This window comes from Indicator indicator, chromosome 30, assembly GCF_027791375.1.
Source record: "Indicator indicator isolate 239-I01 chromosome 30, UM_Iind_1.1, whole genome shotgun sequence".
Taxonomy (NCBI): domain Eukaryota; kingdom Metazoa; phylum Chordata; class Aves; order Piciformes; family Indicatoridae; genus Indicator; species Indicator indicator.
In genome coordinates this window covers 1678127-1701954 of record NC_072039.1, presented here as the reverse complement: position 1 = coordinate 1701954, position 23828 = coordinate 1678127, and the positions used below count along the sequence as shown (strand labels likewise).

The window sequence follows — 23828 nt, the reverse complement described above, 5'->3', positions numbered from 1 at the left end:
GGGGTGGTTGGAGGAAGAATCTGGGGTTTATTTGCACTTAAAACACATAGACCTGGTCTGCAAAGCTGATGTTTGGATGCAACATGTACAACAAACCTGACGTACATGGATGCAACATGTACCACTCATGCAAAATGTGTCTAGGTATGGCCAGGTTACAAAGGGAAGGGCTTGGGAAATGTCAGATTAAGTTTGCTTTGGAGTAGCTTTCAGTGAGCTCCTCAAGGCAGTGTGTATTGTGTGGCTCACACAGCTCTCCTGCTGTGAGCAGCACGCAGCAGGTCCCTCGATTAGCTACAGAAGGGAGTGGGTGAAGCACTTCAGCCAGGCTTTCCCAGGCAGTCCAGTGTGACAGAGTGGGGACTGCACACTCATTAACCTTGTGAGGTGTTCAGATGGCTCAGAGATGAGCTCACAGCACAGCCCTGGGGAAAATGACCACTTCCATCTGCAGAGAAAGGTCTGATGCAGCAAGTGAGGCCATCAGCCACGTGCTGAGTGAGGAGGAGGAGGCAAAGCTTGTCTGGTGGGTGCATGGCATGAGGAATGGATGCACCTGCAGGAGCCAGCTCCAGGCTCCACAAACCAGTATGGCCCCCAGTCAGTGGCCATTCCTCAGTGTACTTTTTGGTCTGTAATTTATTTATTCCTTCATTTACTTAAACCAAAATGAAAATTCTCATGTTCCATATATATTTTTTTTCCCAGTCCCATTCCTTCCATGGGAACATTGGGTTGTATGTTTTGTTTTTTTTTTTTTTCCAATCAGTTTCTTTTTTCCTTTACCTCAGCATCTTTTCCTAGCCCCAAACCCAATCAGAGGCAGCTACTCAGCACGGAAAATTTCAGTGCAGAAAATTAAAGTTTTAGTTTTGCAAGCTGCTGAAAAAAAGGCCTTACAAAGGGAAACACTCGCTGAGGCTCACCACGGGCAGCACTTCCAGCTCCTCTGCCAGGTATTTCCAAACTCCAGGCACTACCCGTGGGGCCCTTCTGTAGATGCTTCCCAAAAGGTCTCTTCTCTGCTTTCCTCCACAAAACGGTCTCGGCTTTTCCTTTTGGTGCAGCCAAAGGGCAGAGAAGGGGGCACACCAGAGCCCTTCACTGAGCAGACTTCTTCATGGGCACCCACAGAGCCTGTGCCCCAGAACAGCTCAGAGAAGGTTCTGCTAAAGCAGTGCAGAGAACAGAATCTGGAAAATGATCTGCCGAGAGCGAGACTGCGCCCAGATAGCAGCCTGCTGGTGATCAGAACTTGCATTCGCAGCACTAGGAGCGTTCCGGGTGCAGCACGGATTCCACACGGGCTGGCCAAGGCCACACGGGTGTGCATTCAGAAAAACACATTTATTTTCGTGAGATTAGGATATTCCGGCAAATCCACCCCCTGGAGGAAGGGGATCCGGAGGCACACAACCCCACGGCCCTGACACGCGCGGACGTGTGTGTTTGCTCTGCGCTGGCACCGGGCACGGCTCCCACCAGCACTCGGAACACAGTCCCCATCCCGCAGCCTGTGGGGCCAGCGCGGGCCATGGGAACACTGCCTGTTCGCTGAGGCTCTGCGTGACTCTGCTCCCCGCTGCGCCCGGCCCGGGCTGTGCCGAGCTACCGGCCCCGCTCCGGCAGCGGCGCGCAATGCGGGAACTTACTTAAAAAGGCGAACCGCGGCGAACCGCAACGCTCGACCGTGCCGGACACTGGGGAGCCGGGCGCGGGGGTGGCAGCAGGGCCGGCGGCGGTGTGCGGGCGGCGGGCGGGGCGCGGCGGGGGCGGCGCGGCCCCTTTAACGCGGCTGGCGGCGGCGCGGGGCGCCCATGTGGAGGTGCTGCACGCCGTGTTGTGCTGCGCGCCCATTGGCCAGCGCCGCGCTGACACCTGGTGATGGGCAGCCAGCGCACTGCGGGGGGAGGGCCGCCCGCAAAACCCGGCGGCCGGATCCCGGCGCCGCCGGCTCGCCCAGGCCCCGCCCGCCCCCGCCGCCCTGCCCGCGTCCAACAACCCGCCCCGAGGCGAGCCGCTGACCGCCGCCACCACGCGCGGCAGCGGAGCCGTCGAGCCGCCCCCGCCTCACGGCGAGCCGAGCCGGCCTCCTCGTCCCGTCCCGCCCCGTCCCGTCCGGGCGGCGCCCGGCTGCTCCGCGCCGCGTCTTGCAGCCGCCCGCCGCGTAGTAGCGGGGCCGCGCCAGCGCCCGCCTGTTGTGTTTCTGTTGCCGCCCGCCATCTTGTCGCCAGCGCTGCTGCCGTCGGGGCGAGCCGCGGGGCGGCGCGGCGCCTGCGGCCGGGCCCGCGCTACCGGGGAGGCGGCAGCGGCGGCGGCCGGGGCCCGCGCCATGAGCATCGAGACGCTGCTGGAGGCGGCGCGGTTCCTGGAGTGGCAGGCGCAGCAGCAGCAGACCGCACGTGGTAAGGGGCCGGCCGCGCCGCGCCGCGCCGGGGCCGCCGCCTGACAGCCCGCCGACGACCGGCAGAGGCGGCGTGGGCACGGGGACTGGGGCGGCGCCGGTCGGGTCGGGCCGGGCAGGCATGGCGGGGGGACGCGGCGCTGCCGTTGCGAGGCGTTGCCGCCGGGGGCGTTGGCGGCGGGGAAAAGCCCGCGGCGGGTGGTTGCCGCGGCGCGGGGAAGTGACAGGGCACTGAAGGAGGGGGGGAGGTGGTTGGAACGGGGGACAGGGGAACAGCGCGACCCCGCCTCAGCTGGGGCAACCTGCGGGTGGGGGCGCTCTGAGTACCCCCAGCCTCAGTCCCTGGGGCCGCGCCGGGGGGCTCCGGCCGCCCCCGCCCCTCCCGCGGGCGCGCCGCCGCCGCGCGCGCTGCGTGTCTCCGCGCCGCCGGCGGGGCAGGGGCGGGGCCGCGCCGCGTGACGCTCCAGGCACCGCCCGCCACCACGTGCGCGCGGTTCCGCCCCGCCCCACGCGGCCCGCGCGCCGGGAGCCCCGCCCCGTCCCGTCGGGAGCCCCGGGGAGCCCCGGCCAGGCCTGCGCTGACCTGCGCTGCTCTCCGTCGTGTCCCCCACACCGGGCTGGGGCATCCGTGCCCGCCCTGGGGCGTGGGGAGAGTAGCGGGGCCGGGGAAGCCCCGCGGGGATCGCCCCGTTCCGCTGGGCCGTAGCGACTCCCGCAGCTCCCGACCTGCCGCGCTACCCCCGCTCCGCTCCCCGTTGTTGTTGTGTCCCGGCTGCCCTTCTCCGGGCTCCTGCTTTCCCCGGGGGCTGGCTGTCGCACGACGACGCCGGGGCTCGGCCTTGCCACCATAGGCGGCTCACGGTTGCTGAAGAAGGGCTCCGCTGCCGCGGGGCCGGTGTGATCTGGTTGTTCCGCGCTGTGCCGGCCGCGATGGGGCCGGGCTGCGGCATTCTGTCGGTGACAGCAGCGCGTACCTGCGGCGGGGGCAGCGCTTTGTGTGCGCGCCGGGCCGCGGCCGCCTCGCCATTGTGTCGATGATGAGTCACGGCGGGGACCGGCGCTGGGAGCGGACGAGCAGTGGCCTTCTGAGCCAGAGCAGAAAGGCTCTGTAGGCTGCAAGTCCTCTTGTCCCAGCCGGGCCCTGGCGCCGCCGTCCCGCGCAGGGCGGTGGCAGAGCTCCTGCGTTCACTCCCTGAGAGCTTGGGCACCTCCTCAGCCCTGCTCCTTGGCTCTTAGCGCTGGCAGCTCTGTGGGCACAGAAGGTGCCAGTGCTTGGGATTCAGCAGAGGTTACACTCAGGGGAAGTGGTGTTCAGCAGGGTTGTTTCTCAGATCTGCTGCTGCTGGCAAAGATCTCAGTCGGTACCTGGCTGCCCCCCACTTTGAGAGTGGTTTGTAAATGGATGCAACAAGTATGGCCCTGGCATACCTACAGGTGCCAACTGCAAGGCAGGAGAGGCAGAAGCAACCCAGTCCTATCATGTTGGGTAACGTCTGGAGACAGAAGTGATGCTTAAGTGGGGCACAGCAAAGGCAATGCACCAAGAAAAAAAAAACAAACTAAAACAACAGAGAGGGCTTCCTGAGTCTGAGGAGCAGCAGGCAGTACCTTTCTACTCTGCTCTTCTACCTCTCTACTCTGCCCTGGTGAGACCACACCTGCAATACTGTGTCCAGTTTTGGGCTCCCCAGTTCCAGAGAGACAGAGACCTGCTGGAGAGAATCCAACAGAGAGCCACAAGGATGCTTAGGGGACTTGAGCATCTCCCCTATGAAGAGAGACTGAGAGCCCTGGGGCTGTTCAGTCTTGAGAAGAGAAGACTGAGAGGGGATCTGACCAATGTCTATAAATATGAAGGGTGGGTGTCAAGTGGAGGGGGCCAGGCTCTTTTGGGTGGTTCACAGTGATAAGGAAAAATGGGTTCAAACTAGAACATAGAAGATTTCGTCTCACCATGAGGAGAAACTTCTTCCAGAAAACTTATTCCAGAGCCCTGGAATAGGCTGCCCAGGGGGGTTGTGGAGTCTCCTTCTTTGAAACTCTGGAGAGTTTCAAAACCCACCTGGATGCATTCCTGTGCAGACTACCCTAAGTGATCCTGCTCTGGCAGGGGGGTGGGACCTGATGATCTCTTGAGGTCCCTTCCAACCTCTGATACACTGTGACACTGTGAAGTGTAGAGGTGCTGCCTGGTACCAAAGCCCACTCCAGGTAAGACCAGCCTGGGTGAGCCTGCACAGCACCCAGCCCAGTGCCTGGCTGAGTGCTCAGAGCCCTGCTGTGGTCCACACCAGCACTGTGTCTGCTGCAGCAGGCATGTCAGGGCTGAACTGCCTGGGGGAGCAGCAGCATCACTGCAGATGTGGCTACTTCAGGGAAGTCATGAGCACCAGGGACATGAGAGGCATCAGAGGGAGGAGCCCATTGCTTGAGCTTGGAGTGACATGAAGACGTTTAGGGGGGAGCACAAGCAGAGAAGTAGCTGGGAAGGACTGATAAAAGGCTACAACATTCTAGATTGGTTTCCTTCCCTCGTCACCCTCCTCTTTTCCTCCTCCTCCAAATGTGTGTTCAGAGAAGCTCCATGATCTGCATTGCACCTTGTGACTCTGGGGGTCCAGTCTGGCCTTAAAATCAACAGCATCAAAAATGTAAAATAAAACTGGTTTAAGGCTCCTGGGTAGAAAGGTGCTGCAGAGTGCTTGGCTGCAGGTAGAGCAGGATGGGAACCTGCTCTGGAATGCCTGGAGTCCCTCTAGAGTTTCCTTTCATCCAGATGTTCATCACTGTCTGTCTAAGGACATGGGTAGAAGGGAAAACAAGGAAGGTTTGGGAGAAAAGAGAGCAGGGAGGCTTTAGGAGGGAAGGGGGTCCAGGTGTGGCTGGGCTCTTGGTGGGTATTCCTGGTGCCATGGAGCACTGGGGAAGAAAGCAGTGTCTGCAAAGCTGTGAGATCAACATCTACCCCAGCACCTGTCCCAGCATCTACCCCCTCCTTCCACATTGTGCACAGTGCTGTGCACTGGAGTCCCTGAAGCACCAGGAGAAGGGCAGGGATGCAGGCAGGGTAGTGGTGTCCTTGCTCCCCTATGGTGCCAGGGCTGCAGGTGAAGCAGCACTCAAGGTGGGAGCTGTGTCCTGCTGTGTCCATCGAGCTGCTGACTTCCATCAGCGCACATCTGGTGTCCAGATGCTGTCAAACCTGACAGGAGCTGAGGAATCTCCTGCTCCCCCAGTTTAGCTGAGGCCTTTGCTCAGGCAGGTGTGAATGTGGCTTTGCTGCTCCCTCAACCTCTTGCACCAGTGGAAAATTAAACCATGCAGGCTTTGCCTTCCTTAATTTAGCACCAGAGCAGGGCTTGTTCTGTGCCCACAGCTGTGTGGGGGCCACTACTGCTGTGTGGAGCTGGCTGTGACACTCCTTGGCTTCGCCTGCGTGGCTGGGGTGAAGCCACCTTGACCCACCACAGGTACACCCAGGCTTTGGTGTGGAGCCATCAACTCACACACAGCTGTGCCACTCCTGTCCCTGGGTGATCAGGCACTGCCTGCAATACAGTTCCAAGCTGGGTTTGCAAGGTGTTTGCCCCAAAGCCTGGTGAATGTTGCATGTGCCATGTGGGAATGTTTCAGAGTCTGAATCCATCAGCCTCTTGAGATGCACCCAGAGAGTAACATCTGGGTGGAGTCTAGCAGCATGTGCTGTGACTGGGACCTTGGGGTGGGGAAGGAGGCTCCCATGCTGTGGAGTTGTTGAGTTGTGCTGTTTGTTGTTGAGGTGCTAGAACTGGGAAGGACACAGCACAGGGGGGTGGTTCTTACCTCCCAAGCCGTCTGGGACCAGATGAAATGCAACCAAGAGGCTGAGTTAGAACAGCTCCTCAGATACGCTGTGGAATCCTCACCCTGGTGACACTTCCACAGCGTGAGCATTTCTGCTATTTACTGATCTAAAATAGCACTTTTTGAAGGCTCTTCTGCTTGTGTGCTCGCTGCATGTCCCAGTCTGATCCTGTGAGGTTGGTTGGTTCTGCTGCACTCTCTGTGCTGGGCTTGTAGGACTCAGAAGCAGCTTCTCCCAGGTGGCTGTGGCTGGTTTGTGTGGACGTGCAGAGACATAAGGAAAATGAAACTGCAGTGGTTTGCCTCCTCACCTTCCTGCTGCTCATACACCCAGCAGAGCCACTCCACACCATCAGAAATGTTATGTAAATGGTGATACTGGTAGCAGTGGTGTTTGGATCTCATTAATCTGGGGGGGGGGGGGGGGGGGGGAAGAAAAAACCCCAACAGGTTTGGGGGAGGTGAGGAGGAGAGTTGATGTTTTGCCGTTCTACTTGCAATATCGAGGCCATGGAATGCAAACAATAGGAGGCACACCCTGGACCATGCTGGCCATGTACTGGAGAGTTTCTGGTGGGTTTGGGAGTCAGGGTTTTGCAGCACTCCTTTGCTCCTCCATCCACATCTGCTTCACAGTGGTGCTGCTGCTGACTCTTTCTCTCCACGGCAGTGGCTGCTGTGCAGGGAGCTGCAGATGTGTGCACAGACACCAACCTACAGCCAGGTCCTTTCTCTGTCTCTTGCTTGCAGACTCCAGGGACATTTGACGTGGACTAGGGGGTGACTGCTTTCTTTTGAGTTTAGATTAATCCAGGAATGTTTCATGATCTATGAAAACAAACATCTTTATAATTGCAAGTAACTAATCTTTGTTTTCTTAGAGCTTTTCCCACGGATACCCATGCAGGACCCCCTCAGCTCATGCTCCCTGCTTTTGCTTGGTGCTGCTCAATCAGGTTTGAGGCCTTTCCTTTTGCTGAGCCTTGCCAGCAAGGGTGGTGACCTGTGCAGTTCTGGTCTCTTCCCATCTCATCTAGCTGCCATTTGTGGCACACAACTGCCTGGGCTTGACCACGAGGTGTGAGGTGACCAGAAGGATCTCCTGTGGCTGTAGGGCCACTGGTGGGTGAGGAAGGGGAGCAGCTCTCTCCCAGGTGAGGGAGTCACAGGGCTGCAGCAGATCAGCCTTCCCACACCTGCTGGTGTCTGCACAGTTCCTCTCCCCTGGTGCTCTGCAGTAGCTTAGCTGATGGTTTGGGAGCAGTACTGTGTCACAGGCCAGCAGCAGGGCTGGACCTTGGCACTCTGCCTTCCTCAGCCCCAGTGCTGCCTTTTTGTGCACTGTGGGCCACGTCAGGTGAGTTTTGTCTATGAAATACTGAACTTCCTGAAACCTGGCAAAGCTACATAAACAAAACATTGCCTTCTCCTTTGAAGTTGAGGAGAGCTCTGATCCTCTCAGTGGTGCCTTGTGGCAGTCAGTCTTTACAGTGCTCAGAACCACCTCCTGTGGCCAGGTCTGTCTGAATTCCACGTCCAGGGTGTGAAATTTTGGTCCCATTCTGTATTCTTTCTCCTTCACAGCCCCATTTAGCTTGCCAGCAGTGCTTGGGAAGTCTCCAGACCCATTTCTGGGTACTTCTGCAGCTCAGGAGACCCCAGGTTTTCCCACTAGGGCACAAAGCACTCCCTTGGTCAGGATGGGCAGGGTCTTGCTGTGCTGTGTTTTTAGGTGTGATGTAGATTGAGCTCTTGTGCAGGAAGCCAGGTGAACAAAGACCACATCAGGTGTTTCTGATGAGGACAGCACCTTTAGTGTCTGCCTGCCTGTTGGCAGAGGATGCTGTAGGTGCCAGGTTGTTGCTGGGAAGGTGGGCAGAACCCTGGGCATGCTGTAACGTGTGCCGGAGGAGGATGTGGCCTGCTCCAAGACCTTGCTCTTCCTCTCAGAGCACTGCCACGTTGACTCCATGGTTAGAGGTTGACTTTGGAAGACTGAGGGCAATGTCTGTGTAGACTCAAGGGTGACAGGGATAGCTGCCCTGCTGCAGCCAGGTCAGGTGATGGAGGGAAGCCTCTTATGCACCATGTGTGTTGTGCTTTGATGGGCAGATTCCCTTGGAGTCTTACCTGCTTTTCTTTTTCAGGGGTGGAGGTGGGACCCTGAAGGGTAATCTGCACATTTCCTTTTGTTTCCTTGAGAAGAGAGCTGGCTGGTGTGAGCAGCCTGTGCAGACAGCCCCTGGCACAGCCCTGCAGTGAAGGTGCAACAGAGGGCTCCTGCTCTTGTCACTGGGATGGAGGAACATTTCCTGAGCTGCTGCTGAGCAAACATGCTCACCTGGCCATGGAGCAGCAGGCCTGGCTGTGCCATGACTCAGGGGGTGACATGAAGTCATTTCACCTGCCCTTGCCCTGAAGCACCGGCAGTGTGTGTCTCAGAGAAGTTTGAGGAGGGACTTTTCAGGGTAGGACTGGGGGGAATGGAACAAAACTAGAAATGGGTAGATTCAGATTGGGTGTCAGGAAGAAATTCTTCCCCATGAGGGTGGTGAGACACTGGCACAGGTTGCCCAGGGAGGTGGTGGAAGCCTCATCCCTGGAGGTTTTGAAGGCCAGGCTGGACGTGGCTGTGAGCAACCTGCTGTGGTGTGAGGTGTCCCTGCCCATGGCAGGGGGGTTGGAACTGAATGATCCTTGAGGTCCCTTCCAACCCTGACAATTCTGTGATTCTAAGTTTGCAGCTCCCTTGGCATCCTGAGGGTCTGAAACCTGGTTGTGAGCAGTGGGGGCAGTGGGGTCTGGGAGTCTCTTCTGTGGGCACCTCAGTGGCTGGGCTCTGTGTTGTTAGGGGAGTGCATGGCTGGTTTGTGATATGCTTGCTGAAGTCAGCTCATGTGTATCCTTCTTTTCCAAACAGCACATCCCAAGTGTATCAACATTGGCTGTGTGCCACACTGACCTAGGCCAGAAGGGAGGCAGAGGTTTTTGCTCTGAGCTGCCACCCAGAAGCTGCTCCACCTGCAAATAATGGCTTCTCAGGACACGTCACCTTCTCTCCCTGCTCCTTAAAAATGCCAGTGCCCCGTGGGAAAGCACTGGGGCACCATCTCCACTGGGTGATGGAGCAGAGGCAGTCCTGTGCTGCTAGTACCTGCTCCCCCTGCCAGAGGCAGAGCTTCTCTCTGCTTTATCCTGAGCCCCACAGCAAGGTTTTACACCAGCCTAGCCTGCCAGGCTCTGGTGCCACAGCCCACAGTGTGCTTGGCACCTCAGAGGCACTGGGGTGGTCTGTGTGTACACAGGGCTGTCCACAGTGGCTTCCTTTCTATCAGCACTCTCGATCTGTTTTCTTTTCCTTTGTGGTTCTGCTAAATCCTGGCTCTATCTTTCTTTCTTCTGTCCACTACGAGTTAGTTGTAACTAAAATGCAGCTAGAGTGACTCTCTGGAGCTGGTTCAGGGTTTCAGTTAAGCACTGCAATAGCAAACCAAAGCACAATGTAAATTATCCAGAGAGATCTGAGGAGCTGCTGCTCTGATGGACGTCTGCCAGGTGGTTAGTTATGGTCTGTCCTTCTTTGGGGCTTGGGAGAAGAGCATCCAGATTTCTTGAGGGTTTCTCTCCCCTTCTTTTCTGCCTTCCAGGAGCTGCTGTGGTTTTGTTGAGGGGAAATACTTCCTTGTAAGCCATCTGTCTCCATACCAAACCTGTCTGCTCCCTAGGTTTTACCAGGCAGGAGGAACATCTCCAGTTATTTCAGGTTTGGATACTGAGGTCACTTTGATTTCTAGGAGCTGCAGACAAGGCCATCGTGCTGGACACACTTATGGTCTGCATGGCTTGGTGCCAAGGAGGGATGGTTCCTGTGAAGGCTGATTTTTTTTTTTCCTTTGCTCTTGCAGATAGGATGTGAATGTGTCATCATCCTCTGGCTGAGAAAATGGAGATTCAAGTGTTTTTGTTGTTAATAGTGAGTGAGGGCACTGCCTGCAGCTAAGGTGTGAAGAGTGTGAGGGGTGCTGGTGCAGCAGACAGCTCAGCAGAGACAGTGTCAGGTAGGACAGGTCTCTAAAGTCCTGAAACTGAAATCCCAGGGGGCTGAACTTAGCTCTCGCTCTGCAGTGTGTCACAAGCTTCTGATGCCTTCTTGGGACACATGTCAGTGTCCTAGGTGAGCAGTAGGCTTTCCAAAGGCACTTCAGTCCCTAAGGATGCAGGGCTTGGGACCCTGTTCACAGGAAGGGAGAAGGGATGCTTTGGGGGCAGGCTGGGATCTGGACCCAGCACCCAGCTGAGCAGCTGTGGGTGAGCTGGGCTGGCTGGAGAGCCCTCAGGTGCCTTGCTGCCAGCTGTTCCCCAGGCTCACTGGTGAGGGGCTGCAGCACAGCTGGCAGCTCCTTGGGCTCCAGGAAGAGGCACTGGGGCCAAGTGGGCACCAAACAAAGTGGTTTTGGCCAAGTGAGAGAGAGGAGTTGGGCTGGTGCTGTGCCATTGTCAGCCATAGCTGAGAGGGGCTCAGAGGGAGGGGTCCCAGTTTCAGGGGGGGTCTCAGCCCTCCAGCTTGTTTGCAGACCCTTGGCAAGCACCAGTGGCTTTTGCTGGTGCAGCCTCTTGTGTCAGCAGCCTCAGCTGTGAGTCAGAGGTGGCCTGGCTCAGGCTGAGCTCTGCTGGCCTTCAGAACTGCTGACTCTGTTCTTATCTTCCCTCTCCTGATTCTCCCCGCCAGAGCCTGCAGAAACACAAACCAGCCTTCAGGCTGCAGCCTGCCCTGCCTCTGAGCACAGCCATCCCCCTCTCTGAGCACAGGAGTGGAAAATACCTGGAGGCCTTCCCCAGCTCTTTCCTGGTGTGACCCAGGAGTGGCTCCCACGGGTGGTCGTGCTGCCGTGGGACCGACGTGGGTGAAATCCAGGTTCTCTGAGCTGTTCTTGGTGTGCAGGGCAAGCTGCCAGAGGCACTGAGTGATTCAGGGAAATGCTTCAGAGTGTTCAGAGGATCCCCCCCGCCCTGCAGTGCCTGTGCCTGACTGCTCATGGGGTTGAGTCTGTGCTGGGGAGGGACCTGGCAGCCTGTGAGGTGAGGTCTTGGTGACGCACGGCACGTCGATGAACTCCCGAGTGCTGATGGTGTCCCTAGCACAGAGCAGGAGCATTGCAAAGGGCACTGCAGATCTGAGCCTGCTCCTGCAGTGCTCCTGCAGCACAGCTCAGGCAGGAGGCTCAGTGACGTGCCCTGGGCACGTGTGGGACTGCCTGCTCAGCTGCTGCCTGGGCTGGCAGCGCTCACACCTACGGCCTGCTGGCACGTCCAGGGCAGGCAGAAGCAAGGAGATAAATTTAAACCCGACAGATGATTAGGTAACAAAGTTAAGAGTGCCTGGCACTGTGTATTCCTGGACCATCAGGGCCCTAAAATAGCAGCAGTTCAGCAGTCAGGAATGCTGACCCTGTTTCTGTGTCCTCCTGTGACAAATCTGCTGCTCTGTCCTGTGGCTGCTGGTGCTGGGGTTGGCTTCTTTCACTGTGTGCTGGCATGGCTGGCATGGAGCTGAGGTCCCTGCCCTCCCAATGGGGGCCTTAGGCAGGTGGTGTGGTGTGGGCAGGGTGTGAGCTTCCTTCTCCCCTCCTGCTTTGGTTGTGGGGCAGAGCCCCTGAGGGCTTGGGGGGCTGGTTTGCTCCCTTGGCTTATTCAGTCCTTGGTCTCTGTGATAAAAGTGTCCCGAATGCATGGAAATTATCCACAGTTTTGGTGCTCACCTTCCAGCTCAGCTGACCTCTGAGCCCAAGAAAATGCCCCTGTGTGCTTTCTACATGCGGGGCTCCCAGGAGCTCATGTCCTGAGTGGTCTGAAGGTGATAGGATGAGCACAGCTGCACTGGTTACCACTTGTTGTATCTGTGAAGGAGAGTGGGTGAACTTATTTCACAGCACCCCCCCTCAGAGCTCTGGGGGGACTTTTCAAAGCATGGCTTTAGCCTGTGTGCAAGATGTGAGTACAAAGTGAGCAGGGGATAGATCATAGCTTAGAGGAGGTGTTTCTGTCTCTGGCTTAGAGACCCGTCGGTCCCTTCATGGGCAGGAGGGGTCAGTTGGCAGGTTCCTTTTGTCTGTGGACAAGCCAGACACAGAGGACAGTGGCTCACTGGTGTCAGATTTTGGCTAAAAAAAAAAAAAAATCCTTGGAATAAACTTTAGCTCATGGGAGCTCAAGATTTGCAGCACCAAAGGCTTTGTTGGCAGCTTGTCAGCAGCCCCAGGGTTGCACCTGCTTTGGAGAGACATCTCCATAAATATTTGTGACCAGCAGTGCAGGATTGGACCTTTCCTTCCCTCTGCTGTGGGCTTCTCTGATGAATGAAAATGACTCCTAGGAGTTTCACTGCTGGCTGCTGCTTGGGCACTGAAGAAGCTTTGCCATCAGTGCAGGTTTCAGCTGCAGGTCTCCTTTCCAGGTCCTCCCCTCTGCTGCTTGACAGAAGCTGGTGCAGAAGGGCAGAAGTTCTTCCCCAGGAGGGTGGTGAGAGCCTGGCAGAGGTTGCCCAGGGAGGTGGTGGAAGCCTCATCCCTGGAGGTTTTTGCAGCCAAGCTGGATGTGGCTGTGAGCAACCTGCTGGAGTGCGAGGTGTCCCTGCCCATGGCAGGGAGTTGGAACTGGCTGAGCCTTGAGGTCCCTTCCCACCCTGCCAATTCCATGATTCTTGGACTCAGCAGGGACAGGGTCTGCTGTCCTCACCTCGAGCAGTGCCAGGAGCTTCCAGTAACTGACTTCTTCTCTGCTGCCCTCCTGCTTGGCACCATGCAGCTTTACATCTGGGTGGCAGTTCTGTGGTCTTTGCCTGGCATGTGGCCACAGGGGGCTGGCACCAGGTCGGTGCCCTTGTCCCAGGGGCCAGCTGCTTGTGTCAGCCTGGGGCTGGCTGCGTGACCCAACAGGCAGGTAGGGAGCAGGATTAGTCAGCAGGTCACTGGGGTTGAATTTCCCTGTGCCTCCTGGGCCAGGGCCATCGCCTTGGCTCTGGCAGCAAACCAGGCAGCAAAGTGGAGCAGGAGAACTGCAGACAAAGGGCTTTTATTTATTAGTTCTTAATGGTCCTCAGCTGAACCCGCCTGAAGTCACTGGGAGCTGAGATTTATGTAAACACCAGGGGATGCCTGCTGAGGTTTTCTGCCACCCTGCCCCACTTCTTCCTTTAAGGAAATGTTGATAATTCTGCTTTCTCAAAGTGTCTCAGGGGAGAGAAGTGCTGCATGCAGCCCCTGAGCTCCTCTTTGAGCAGCCTCATGTTTGGAGTCGGTCAGGTCCTGAGCTCGCTCACCCTGCTGCTCAATGCTGCAAGGAGTTGCATTAAAACTAGAATCATAGAATTGTTTGGGTTGGAAAAGACCCTCTAAGGTCACGGAGTCCAACCATCAACCTCAGACCACAAAATTGTGGTTTTGAGTCTCAGGCAGCCAGGGGAAAAGTGCTCTCTGCATGCAAAGTCCTTCCAGGTCACTGAGTTTCACAGGGTGCCTTCCCCAGAGCCTGATGATGGAGCTTGATCTGGGGTAGGTGCTGGGCAGTGTTTACCCTGCCAGCTGGGTGCTTGACCTGCTGCCTGCTCTCACCAGGTGTGCTGGGGCTGTTGCTGCAGCTGAGTGCTGAACTAGGGCTGCTGAGGTCTGTAAGGTTTGAAGTTCCTCCCCTTGTCCCCCTGGACAGCAGATATGGAGCCAGGCTGCACTCCCTGAAGCTCCCACTGCAGGTCTCTGTGGTCAGTCCTCACTGGCCTCCTCCAGCCAGGCTCTTGGACACCCTGCAGCAGGCCTGGTGTGGCTCTGGATGGAGCTGTTCAGGCACTGGACCAAAGGTAAGGTTGGAGGAAATGTGATGTGTGGGAACTGTAGGGACTGACGTTGTCTGAGAGTCAGGGGCAGCGCCAGCCACAGGGACCAAAGGTCATTCAGAATCAGCAGTACCAGCTCTGTTCCCTTGATTGCTCTGCACCCTCAGAATCACAAGCTGGGTGAGAAAGTACCCAGGCTTGGTGGGGAAAGTACCCTTTGGGTGGTGTGTGCATGGCAGGTCCGTGGCTGGTGAGGTTGCCCTCCAAGGAGGCCTTTTCCCTTTGTTCCACTCTTGGTATTCAGCAGAGCTGTGGTGGGGCTGAGCAGAACCTGGCAATCCCAGGCTGCAGTGCCCAGATTCTGCCAGGTTTCCTAAGTAATTCCCCCAGGCTCAGCACTCAGGTCCAGCCCAAGCTTCTGTGGACAGGCTCTTCTGGAGTCTTTCTGAGAGCTTCCTCTGAGTTACCTGCTGCTGGCCACTGTATGAGACAGGACACAGACTCTGCATGGCCCCCACTCCATGCACTGAGGCTTTGCTGTCCAAGCACTTGTGTGTGTCCTAGCTCAGAGTGTGCCATGGGTGCACTGCTCCTTGTTGCCATTCCTTGGAGGCTGTCAGGAATGGGATCTGCTGAGCTTCCCAGGCAGTGGCTTTGGAGCTGCTTGCTGAAGGCTATGAGGTGTCTCAGGACTTGGATAAATAAATTCCCTGTGTGCCATGTTCACACAATTAAAGCTGGAGACCTGGATCATGTTTAATGAGATTTATTTTGCTATAGCTGGGCCACACAGACTGTGTGGACTTTGTCTGCTGTTCTGAAAACAGACAGGGACATAAACACAGCACAGCCAGGCCAGGGGTCTGAACACAATGCACAGCAGAGAAGAGCCTCTGGGTTTGTCCCAGTCTAAAGTCCATGGAGCTGAGAGTTACACTTGACAGTACCAAATCCAGGCCGTTTTAACTCTAGGAGCCTGCCATGCCCTGCCCTGCATGGGTGGCTGCTCAACACCAGCTGCCCTCCCCTGGCTGCTCTTTGTCTGTCCTGGGTCCATGCTGGGAGGACTGAGAGCAGGGAGCTCACTAGTTTTCCCTGTCTCCCACACACAGGCTCTGGTGTAGGAGGTGATCCTGAAATCCATTTTTCTTGGGATGCTGTTAGTCTGGGCTGGTCTCCAGGCTTGTCCTACCTCCCTGGAAGAGAAGGTGGGCATTGTCCTGGGACTGTCAGAGGGCCAGGGCAGCTCCTTGGTGACATGCTCAGCATCTTTGTGGCGCTCAAGAGAGAAAAGGAAGAATTAGAGATGTTGTGTAGTGATTCGATTCCTGTCCATATGGGCAGGAGCAGAGAGGCTGTCGGGAAGGTGCTGGAGACATTGTTTGGGGTGCTGAGTCCCTCCTTGAGGGCCGCACAGGGGCAAGCAGGGACTAATCCTGCACCTACCCTGCATCCCTCTGAGGAGCAGGCACAGGCTTCTGGCTGGGTCCTGCCCCAGCTCTTGAAGGTCAGTGGTCTTGTTTAGCTCAGTAACGTTTGCCCTTGGCAGAAGGGCCTTGGATTTTCATGGGTTTGGACCTTGGGAGCAGGAAGTGGCTGGGTCAGGCTGTGTCTCTCTGTGCTGGAATGGGGGAGGAGGAGGCTGGGTGGGTGGTGTCCTGCTTTTCATCTGCTGCTGCCATCATGGCATCCCTGGAGACGTTGGGGTTGCTGCAAACGGTGGAGGAGCCAAGAGTCACCCCACAGCTTGGGCTGAAGGGCTGCAGGTGGGGGCAGCACTTGGTGTATATTTGAACAGTCTCTGCTAGAGTGCCAGGGTGCTGAGGGGATGGTGCCATGGCTGGCACAGGGCATGGCTCTCCAGGGATGCAGGTTGACCCCTTGCCGAGGTAGGCAGTTAGTCAGCAGCCTGGTCAGAGGCCTGTGGAGGGGAGGGTGAGGCGAGCAGCCCTGCTGGCAGCCCTGCTGACAGCCCTGTTTCTCTTGCAGAGGAGAATGAGAAGCACGAGAAGCTGCGGCTGGAGCGGGAGCAGGAGCAGAAGAAGGCCGGCAAGGCCAGCGCGCCGCGGGCCAGCAGTGCCCTGGCCCCCGAGGAGCCCCGCAGCGAGCTGCTGGTGCCCATCTCCCCCCCAGCCCCGGCCCCTCCGCCGCCCCCACCCCTGGCAGCCCCCATTTCGGTCATTCCCATCCCGGTTGTCACCAGCCCCCCGCAGCAGGCGGCCCAGACCGCCCTGTCCCCGCCGCTGGTGCAGCGCCACCAGCCGCTGGTAAGCACTCCCGGTGTGCCCAAGGAGGTGCCCTCGGTGGCTCCGGTCATCCAGAGGCCGCCAGGCCCCCTGCTGCCTGACGGCAAAGCGGCCACCCCGCCCTCGGGCAGCCCCAAGCAGCTCCAGCACTACGCGGCGCCGGTCCTGGCCATCTCCCAGCACCATGTGGTCCAGCAGCCCATTCAGCCCCAGCCCCACCAGCCCCTGCAGCATCCCGGGGCGCCTCCGCCGCTCGGCGCCCTGAAGCTGGCTCCAGCGGAAGACACGAAACCCAACGAGCAGAAGAAGAGGCCTGGAGGGTGAGTGCCCCCTTGGGTGTGGAGGCTTCTGAGAGGGAGCAGCCAGAAGTGATGCTGAAAGCTGCAGTGAGCTGGAGCAGCTGCTGCTGCAAGGAGCTGGCAGCCCAGGAGCCCCCCAGGATCTGTGGATGTTTGGATGTCTGTTTGGTTTCTCCACGGCAGGGTTTCTTAGCTTGGTGCTTTTTATTTCTCCTCCCTGACCACGCTGTAGGATTCCATACAAGGATTTTTTTTTTTTCCAAGCCAGGACTGCGTTAGGAAGCAAGTCCCAGCACTGCCTGTCTGATCTCAGGTGGCATCTGGTGTTATGTTTGGCAGAAGAGCTCTGCTTATACTGCTCAGGGAAATGCTGCAGCCACGCTGCTTGCAGGACCTTGCTTGAAAACTGGGCTGTGACCTACCTGGGAGCTTTTGTTTCCCAGCCCAGGGATTGCCTTAGCTCCTGCTGCTGCACTTTTCTCAGTGCTTGGGTGCTAAGGGCCTCCAGCTTGTTGAGAACTGCAGCTGGGACTGAAGGCTGTTTAATCTGTCCTCAACCTCCAAGAGGACTTCTGACTCTGATGGTGCTCCAGGTTAGTGTTTGTCTAACTTGTTCTTAAGGACTTTGGCCGGTGGAGACTCTGTCTTCTCCTTTGGTGGCTGTTGCCAGGCCACTCATAGTCTGGTATTATTTCTTGTGGGCTGGGAGAATAAATCATTCCCTTCTTTGCAGCAAGCTGTTATCTGTTCCCCTTGGCCCCTCAGTCTTCCTTCCTGCAGGATGAATGACCTGGATCTGCTCAGTCTTTTCTCCTGGGCAGTGTTGTCCAGACCTCCTGCAGCTCCTAGATGGCTCTTTGCAGTGGTGTTTAAAATGCTGTGGTGATCCTGCTGAGGCTGGGCAGAACGTCCCTCTGTGTGCCTGGCCTCTGCAGTACAGTAAAGCAAATGCCCTCCTGGTTTCAGGGCAGGGATCTGCTCAGAGGTTCAGACTCTGGAGATGCTGCTGGCCAGAATGTCAGCTGGAGTCCCCTTCTTGCTGCACAGTGCAGCAGTAGCAGCTGTGTCCCACTCCCAGGCTGCTATGTTGAGACAGACCCGGTAAAGCTGGATCTAAACAAGTGCCAGCAGAAGAGACAGACAAGATGCAGCCCTCTCCAGGCTAGTGCCCTGCTCAGGAGACATGTTTTGGCCAGGTCAGAATCTGGCCTGGCCTTTAGCTCCCTCCTGGATAGAGTTCAGTAATTGGAATGCATCAGAAGGTCAGGACGTGGCAGTTGCACTTTCCTTTCCCCAGGTCCACTGGTGCTTGCTCTGAGCTGTGATGCAGATCCACTGTAACCCAGCTGAGAGGAGCACAAGCATGGGACTTTGACCTTCCCTGCAACAAAGGGGCAGTGTCAGTGGCATCTTATGGGAGCAGGAAGAGAGAAAAGCTGTAGCAGACAGAAGAAAGGGCTCATAGTGTCCTTGGGGCTGTGGAGATCCCAAAATACAGAGAAGAAAATAGCACAGGTAGTGTAGAGTTTGTAAAGGTAAAGTAGCCTTTGTAAAGTGCCAGCCCAGCTCCTCCAGGATAGATTTGATCTTCAGAGCTTGTCTGCAAAAGGCTCAGCTGCAGAAGCAAGGAGTGTGTTTGTGCTTGAATCAAGGGATGTGTGAAATCTCCACGTGTCTGCTCAGGTGTTTTATCCTCACTGTAGTTGAAAAAGGGAGATTATATCAATTTGTTTGGCTTTTCCTGAAAGTATTCCTCTGATTTGGAAGGTGGGGACAGAGCAGAGCCCCAAACCCCCAGAAGCTCACCCTGCTTCTTCCTTTAGCAGCAACCAGAGGATTCCTGGATTACATCATCCCTGCTCAGTTATTTCAGGCACACTAAAAATCCAAAGCAGTTTGAAGTCTCTCTGCCAAGCCCTGTACCCTTTGGTTCGAAATGGGATAATTCTTACCCTCCTGAGTGCAGGCCTCAGAACTGGGTCAGAATCTGGGCTGTCTGGTGCTATACAAGTGCCTGCATTCGTATTTGTGTCTTTCCCTGTTGTCAGTAGTAGCTCTCTGTATATATACACACTCTACACCTGCTTGTATCCTGTGTGCAGTATATGCCTAATGCTTATCCCAGCTCATATGCATTGTAAAGTATGGGTTTTTATTTTGAGAAGTAGAAATAAATATGCTATTAATATGAAAGCAGTGCTACCTGAACACCTCTGTTGCTTTGTATGTCCTGGCCACACACACACATTGCTACAGCACAGCTTGACTGGCAGGAGTGAGTTTTAAACCTGACACCGAGTTTATCTTTTTTCTGTTTGGGTTACAGGGTTGGCACCAGGGAAGTTCATAATAAATTGGAGAAGAACAGGTGCGTACAAAGCTAAGGGTTTGGGGGTTTATTGTAATTCCCCTTCCCCTTCCTCTTTTTCTTTTCTTTTTATTTTTGGCCTATAGTTTGTCAATACTTGTTTGGCTTTGGCATTTTTTGTTTGTTTGTTTGCATTTTTTTAACCAAAAAAAAAAAATCAAAATTTGTAGTGGCTTTTAATGAATCTTGCAGTGTTGCTTTGCTTTCTTACAGCTCAGCTCTGCATCTCCTGCCTCCCAGTGTGTTTTACCTGGCTGCATCATTGCCTCACAGTAACCCTGCAGAGCCCTCATCCTGCAGAGTCCATCCCCATGTGCACAGCGGTGGGACCTCTCTTGCTCTAAAGTAATAAACCAGCCCAGGCTGGGGCTCAGTGTGAATGCTGAATCAAGACCTGACCCAAACCTCTTTAACTCAATTGGACACACAGTGAAAGCAACAGCAGAGGGAGATGAAAAGTTCCACTGAAGGCTGCACTGTGGCTTCCCAACAGGCTGGGACTAGATCCCAGGCCTGCAGCCCCAGGTGTCTCTGCTGGCTTGGGCTGGCTCAGGTGAACACGGGCAGGTGGTCCCAGTGCCTGCTGTGCACATGTGTCAGTGCTTTGCTGGATTAAGGCTCAGCTGAAGCCCCTGCCCTCTGCTCAGGGCCTTCTGGTGTGTGCTCCCCCAGGCTGACAAGCCACCTGTGTTCTCTCTAGACGAGCACACTTGAAAGAGTGCTTTGAGACATTAAAGCGCAACATCCCCAACGTGGACGACAAGAAGACCTCAAACCTCAGTGTCCTAAGGAGTGCCTTGAGATACATCCAGGTAGGTGCAGCGCTCGGGGGGCTGTCGGCTGGCACTGCCTAGCCCTGGATCTGCTGAAACCAGAGAGCTTTGCTGTGCTGGAGATGAGCTGCCGTGAGCAGAGGGAGGTGGAGCGATCACCACTGCCCTTGCGCCGGGGGCCTGGGGCTGGAGTTGGGGTGTCATGGATGGAGCTGTTCGGGGGTGTCATGGACAGGGCTGTTTGGGGGTGTCATTGTTTGGGGGTGTTATGGACAGGGCTGTTTGGGGGTGTTGTGGACAGGACTGTTTGGGAGTGTCGTTGTTTGGGGGTGTTGTGGACAGGGCTGTTTTGGGGTGCCATTGTTTGGGGGTGTTGCTGTTTGGGGTTGTGGAGAGGCCTGTTTGGGGGTGTCATTGGGGGTGTCGTGGAGAAGGCTGTTTGGGGATGTCATTGTTTGGGGCTGTTGCTGTTTGGGGGTGTTGTGGACAGGGCTGTTTGGGGGTGTCGTTGTTTGGGGGTGTTGTGGACAGAGCTGTTTGGGGGTGTTGTGGACAGGGCTGTTTGGGGGTGTCGTTGTTTGGGGTGTTGCTGTTTGGGGTTGTTGTGGAGAGGCCTGTTTGGGGGTGTCATTGGGGGTGTCGTGGAGAAGGCTGTTTGGGGATGTCATTTGGGCTGTTGCTGTTTGGGGGTGTTGTGGACAGGGCTGTTTGGGGGTGTCGTTGTTTGGGGGTGTTGTGGACAGAGCTGTTTGGGGGTGTTGTGGACAGGGCTGTTTGGGGGTGTCATTGTTTGGGGGTGTTGTGGACAGGGATGTTTGGGGGTGTCATTGTTTGGGGGTGTCGTGGACAGAGCTGTTTGGGGGCACTGTGGACAGAGCTGTTCCTGGGTGTCACAGATGGAGCTGTTTCTGGCATGGCAGCTGCTGCTCTGTGAATGTTAATACAGGTGCAGAGCTCTCCATGAGCAGACTCTGCTCTCTGGCTGCAGTTTTGTTCTTTGCTTTTGGAAGGCAGCTTAAAATTCTCTTTGAGGATGTCAGTGGGGATGGCTGATTCTTCCTCTGCCTCTTCTCTGGCTCTGTTGTGAAGTGTTGGAGGCTTGGATGCAGTGCAGGTTTATGCTACCTCCAGGCATCTGTGCCAGCATATCCATAAACTGCTAGGGATGGAGCTCTTGGTGTGTCCTCCAAGGAGGTGTAAACTCCTTTCTGGTGGCCCAGGAGGTGTTCACACGTTCAGAACTGCGTTTTGTTTTCTTCCTGTTTCTGCCACTCGGGGTCTGTTTCAGTGCTGCCTTTGAATTGCTTTTCCCACCAGCATGGACCCATCCTGGGAATCAGAATAGCTGGGGTCAGGCCTGTAGACCCTGTGGAGCCACCCATGTGCCCCGTGGAGCTGTCCTGGTGCCCAGCAGCTGGGCTGTGCTGGTGCCACTGCAATGTTTTCATCACTGAGTGAAGGGAAAGTGCAGAAGCTCTGAGGGTTCTATCCAGTGCTGGGGACTGTCACGGTGTTGGGGGCTGTATCTGCACAGCCACTTTACTTGCTGTGCTGCCTCTGCACCACAGACACCATGGGTCAGGGGGGAGCTGCTGTGGTGGCTTGGGTGCATGGCCCTGGTGCCAGCCTCTCCAAAAGTCCCCCAGCTGCCCACATGGCCTCCAGGCTGGGGTTGGGGAGCATGCAGGGAGCAGCCTTCTTCCTCTCCCATCAGTTTCAGTGCACAGACGTTGAACCCCCTCAGTTTAGGAAAGATGTTGAGTTGCTGGAGCATGTCCAGAGAAGGGCAACGAGGCTGGGGAGAGGCCTTGAGCACAAGCCCTGTGAGGAGAGGCTGAGGGAGCTGGGACTGTTTAGCCTGGAGAAGAGGAGGCTCAGGGGAGACCTCATTGCTGTCTACAACTGCCTGAAGGGAGGTTGTGGCCAGGAGGGGTTTGGTCTCTTCTCCCAGCACCAGAACAAGAGGACACAGTCTCAAGATGTGCCAGGGGAGGTTTAGGCTGGAGGTGAGGAGAAAGTTCTTCCCAGAGAGAGTGGTTGGCCATTGGAATGTGCTGCCCAGGGAGGTGGTGGAGTCCCCATCCCTGGAGGTGTTCAAGAGGGGATTGGACGTGGCACTTGGTGCCATGGTTTAGATAGGCATGAGGTTTAGGGTGACAGGTTGGACTCGATGATCTTTGAGGTCTCTTCCAGCCTTCTTGATTCTATGATTCTAACTCTTGTCCAAACGTTGTCTTTCTGGCTTCCCATTCAGAGGTGGCTCCCAGGGTAGTGGAGCTGGTTTTGTGGTGGGCACGCAGGGTCAGGGTGCCACAGGGACCCCCACGCTGAGCTGGCTCCGTGGGTGGGAGGGGAGGCCGGAGGCTAGGTGGCTGAGAACTGGTAGGATGCAGGTGAAGTGTGGGAGCAAAACCCCACCGAAGGCTGCAGTGTGCCTGGAGTGCCCTGCAGGAGAGCTGCCCTGTCAGCCGTGACTGCAGCACGGGCCGGGGCCAGCCCATGCGCCGCTCCGTCTGTCCGTCCGTCGGGCAGCACCCTGCGGCCAGGCACTCGCTGCCATGGCAGACAAGGTCACACCAACCTCGCTGCTGGTGCCGGCTGCCTGCCATCCCCTCCGGCCAGCGGCAGCAGTACCAGCAGCGGCGGTGCCAGCGGCGAGCTCCACGTGTGCGGGGAGCACATGGCCGGCACCGGGGACTGCCCGGCCGGCGGCTGCCTGCCTGCCGTGCCCGCCCCAGCCTCGCCGCTGGCCTGCTGCCCGCTGGGCAGCTGACAAGGCACAGTCATGCTGCTTGTGTAACCTCCTCGCTGGCACGGCCTCCGCTGCTCCCAGCCTCCTCCTCCTCCTGTGCTCCGGGGCGGCCGGAGCCTGGCGGCTGCTCGCAGACAGTATCCTGATCCCGGTGTTTTCCTTGGCAGCCGCTTCGCCGCGGGGCTGTGCCGGCATCACGGGATGTGCTTGTGCTAAAGGCTCCACTGTTTGGCTTGTGGGCCTGGAGAAAACAGCTGGATAGAGATCTCACAGGATGTTAGGGGTTGGAAGGGACCTCCAAAGATTATCAAGTCCAGCCCCTCTGCCAGAACAGGACCATGGAATCCAACACAGGTTGCACAGGAACACATCCAGATGGGGCTGGAAAGTCTCCAGAGAAGGAGACTCCACAACCTCTCTGGGCAGCCTGTTCCAGTGCTCTGTGAGCCTCACAGTGAGGGAGTTCCTCCTCATGTTGAGCTGGAACCTCCTGTGCTGGAGTTTCTATCCACTGCCCCTTGTCCTATCCCAGGGTGCAACTGAGCAGAGCCTGTCTCCTCCCTCTTGACCCCCAGCCCTCAGGTATTTATAAGCATTTATTTCAAACATTTATTATTTAATTAGCTCACAGATCTGAGAGGCATTTTCAGAACTCAGAATCAAAAATGAGCATTTAGAAATATTTATTTATTTATCAATTCAGTTTGAATTAAATCTGCTCTGTCCTAACCACAAAGGAGGTGCCTGGGTGTGGGGATGAACAACCTGCAGGTGATGGTGGCCTCTCCTCAGGGGTTGCAGGGGCCGTAGGTAGGACTCTGGGCTGGGACACCTCTTGCCAGCTCAGACAGGCTGAGCTGAAGCCCAGCCCAGCCTACAGACAGGCACAGAGCTGGTGATGATGACAGCACAAAGCAGAAGGAACTGTGCCTTTTTTTGGCAGCAAATCACACTCCAGCCTCGGTGTGTTTCACTCAGCAGGCTTGGTGCTTACCTCTGCCTCGAACAGGGAGTTGTACAAAGCAGATTAAAACCTCTTACTCTCAATGGTAGCAAAGTAGCTTTTCACTAGAGGGGGAGGAAAAAAATACCCAAAGGCCATACCCTGGTGAGTCTGGCAGAGGAGTGCAGCTCCTGAAGCTCTGCTTAGCTGATCTGTGCCCGCCAGGAGCATGACAGTGCACTAATTGCTGCAGCCTCTCTTCCTGCAAAATCCTTTTTCCTGTTCCAGCTGGAACTTCTTGGAAACAGGCTGTTTGTTTCCTTGGCTGGAGTTAAATATTTGTATCTGCATCAAATCAGATAAGTCAGAAAG

At 56.4% G+C, this 23828-nt stretch overlaps 1 protein-coding gene across 1 annotated transcript in view; it reads left to right on the top strand.

Annotated features, from left to right (window-relative positions):
• Nucleotides 1–2332: 2332 nt before the first annotated feature.
• The window catches only part of MNT (MAX network transcriptional repressor), a 39588-nt gene continuing 18092 nt past the window's right edge, over nt 2333–23828 (top strand). Inside the window, exons 1-4 of the mRNA XM_054394405.1 lie at nt 2333–2405; nt 16065–16641; nt 18947–18988; nt 19689–19800. Coding sequence (XP_054250380.1) covers nt 2333–2405; nt 16065–16641; nt 18947–18988; nt 19689–19800 — 804 coding nt within the window. The remainder of the gene's footprint in view (nt 2406–16064; nt 16642–18946; nt 18989–19688; nt 19801–23828) is intronic.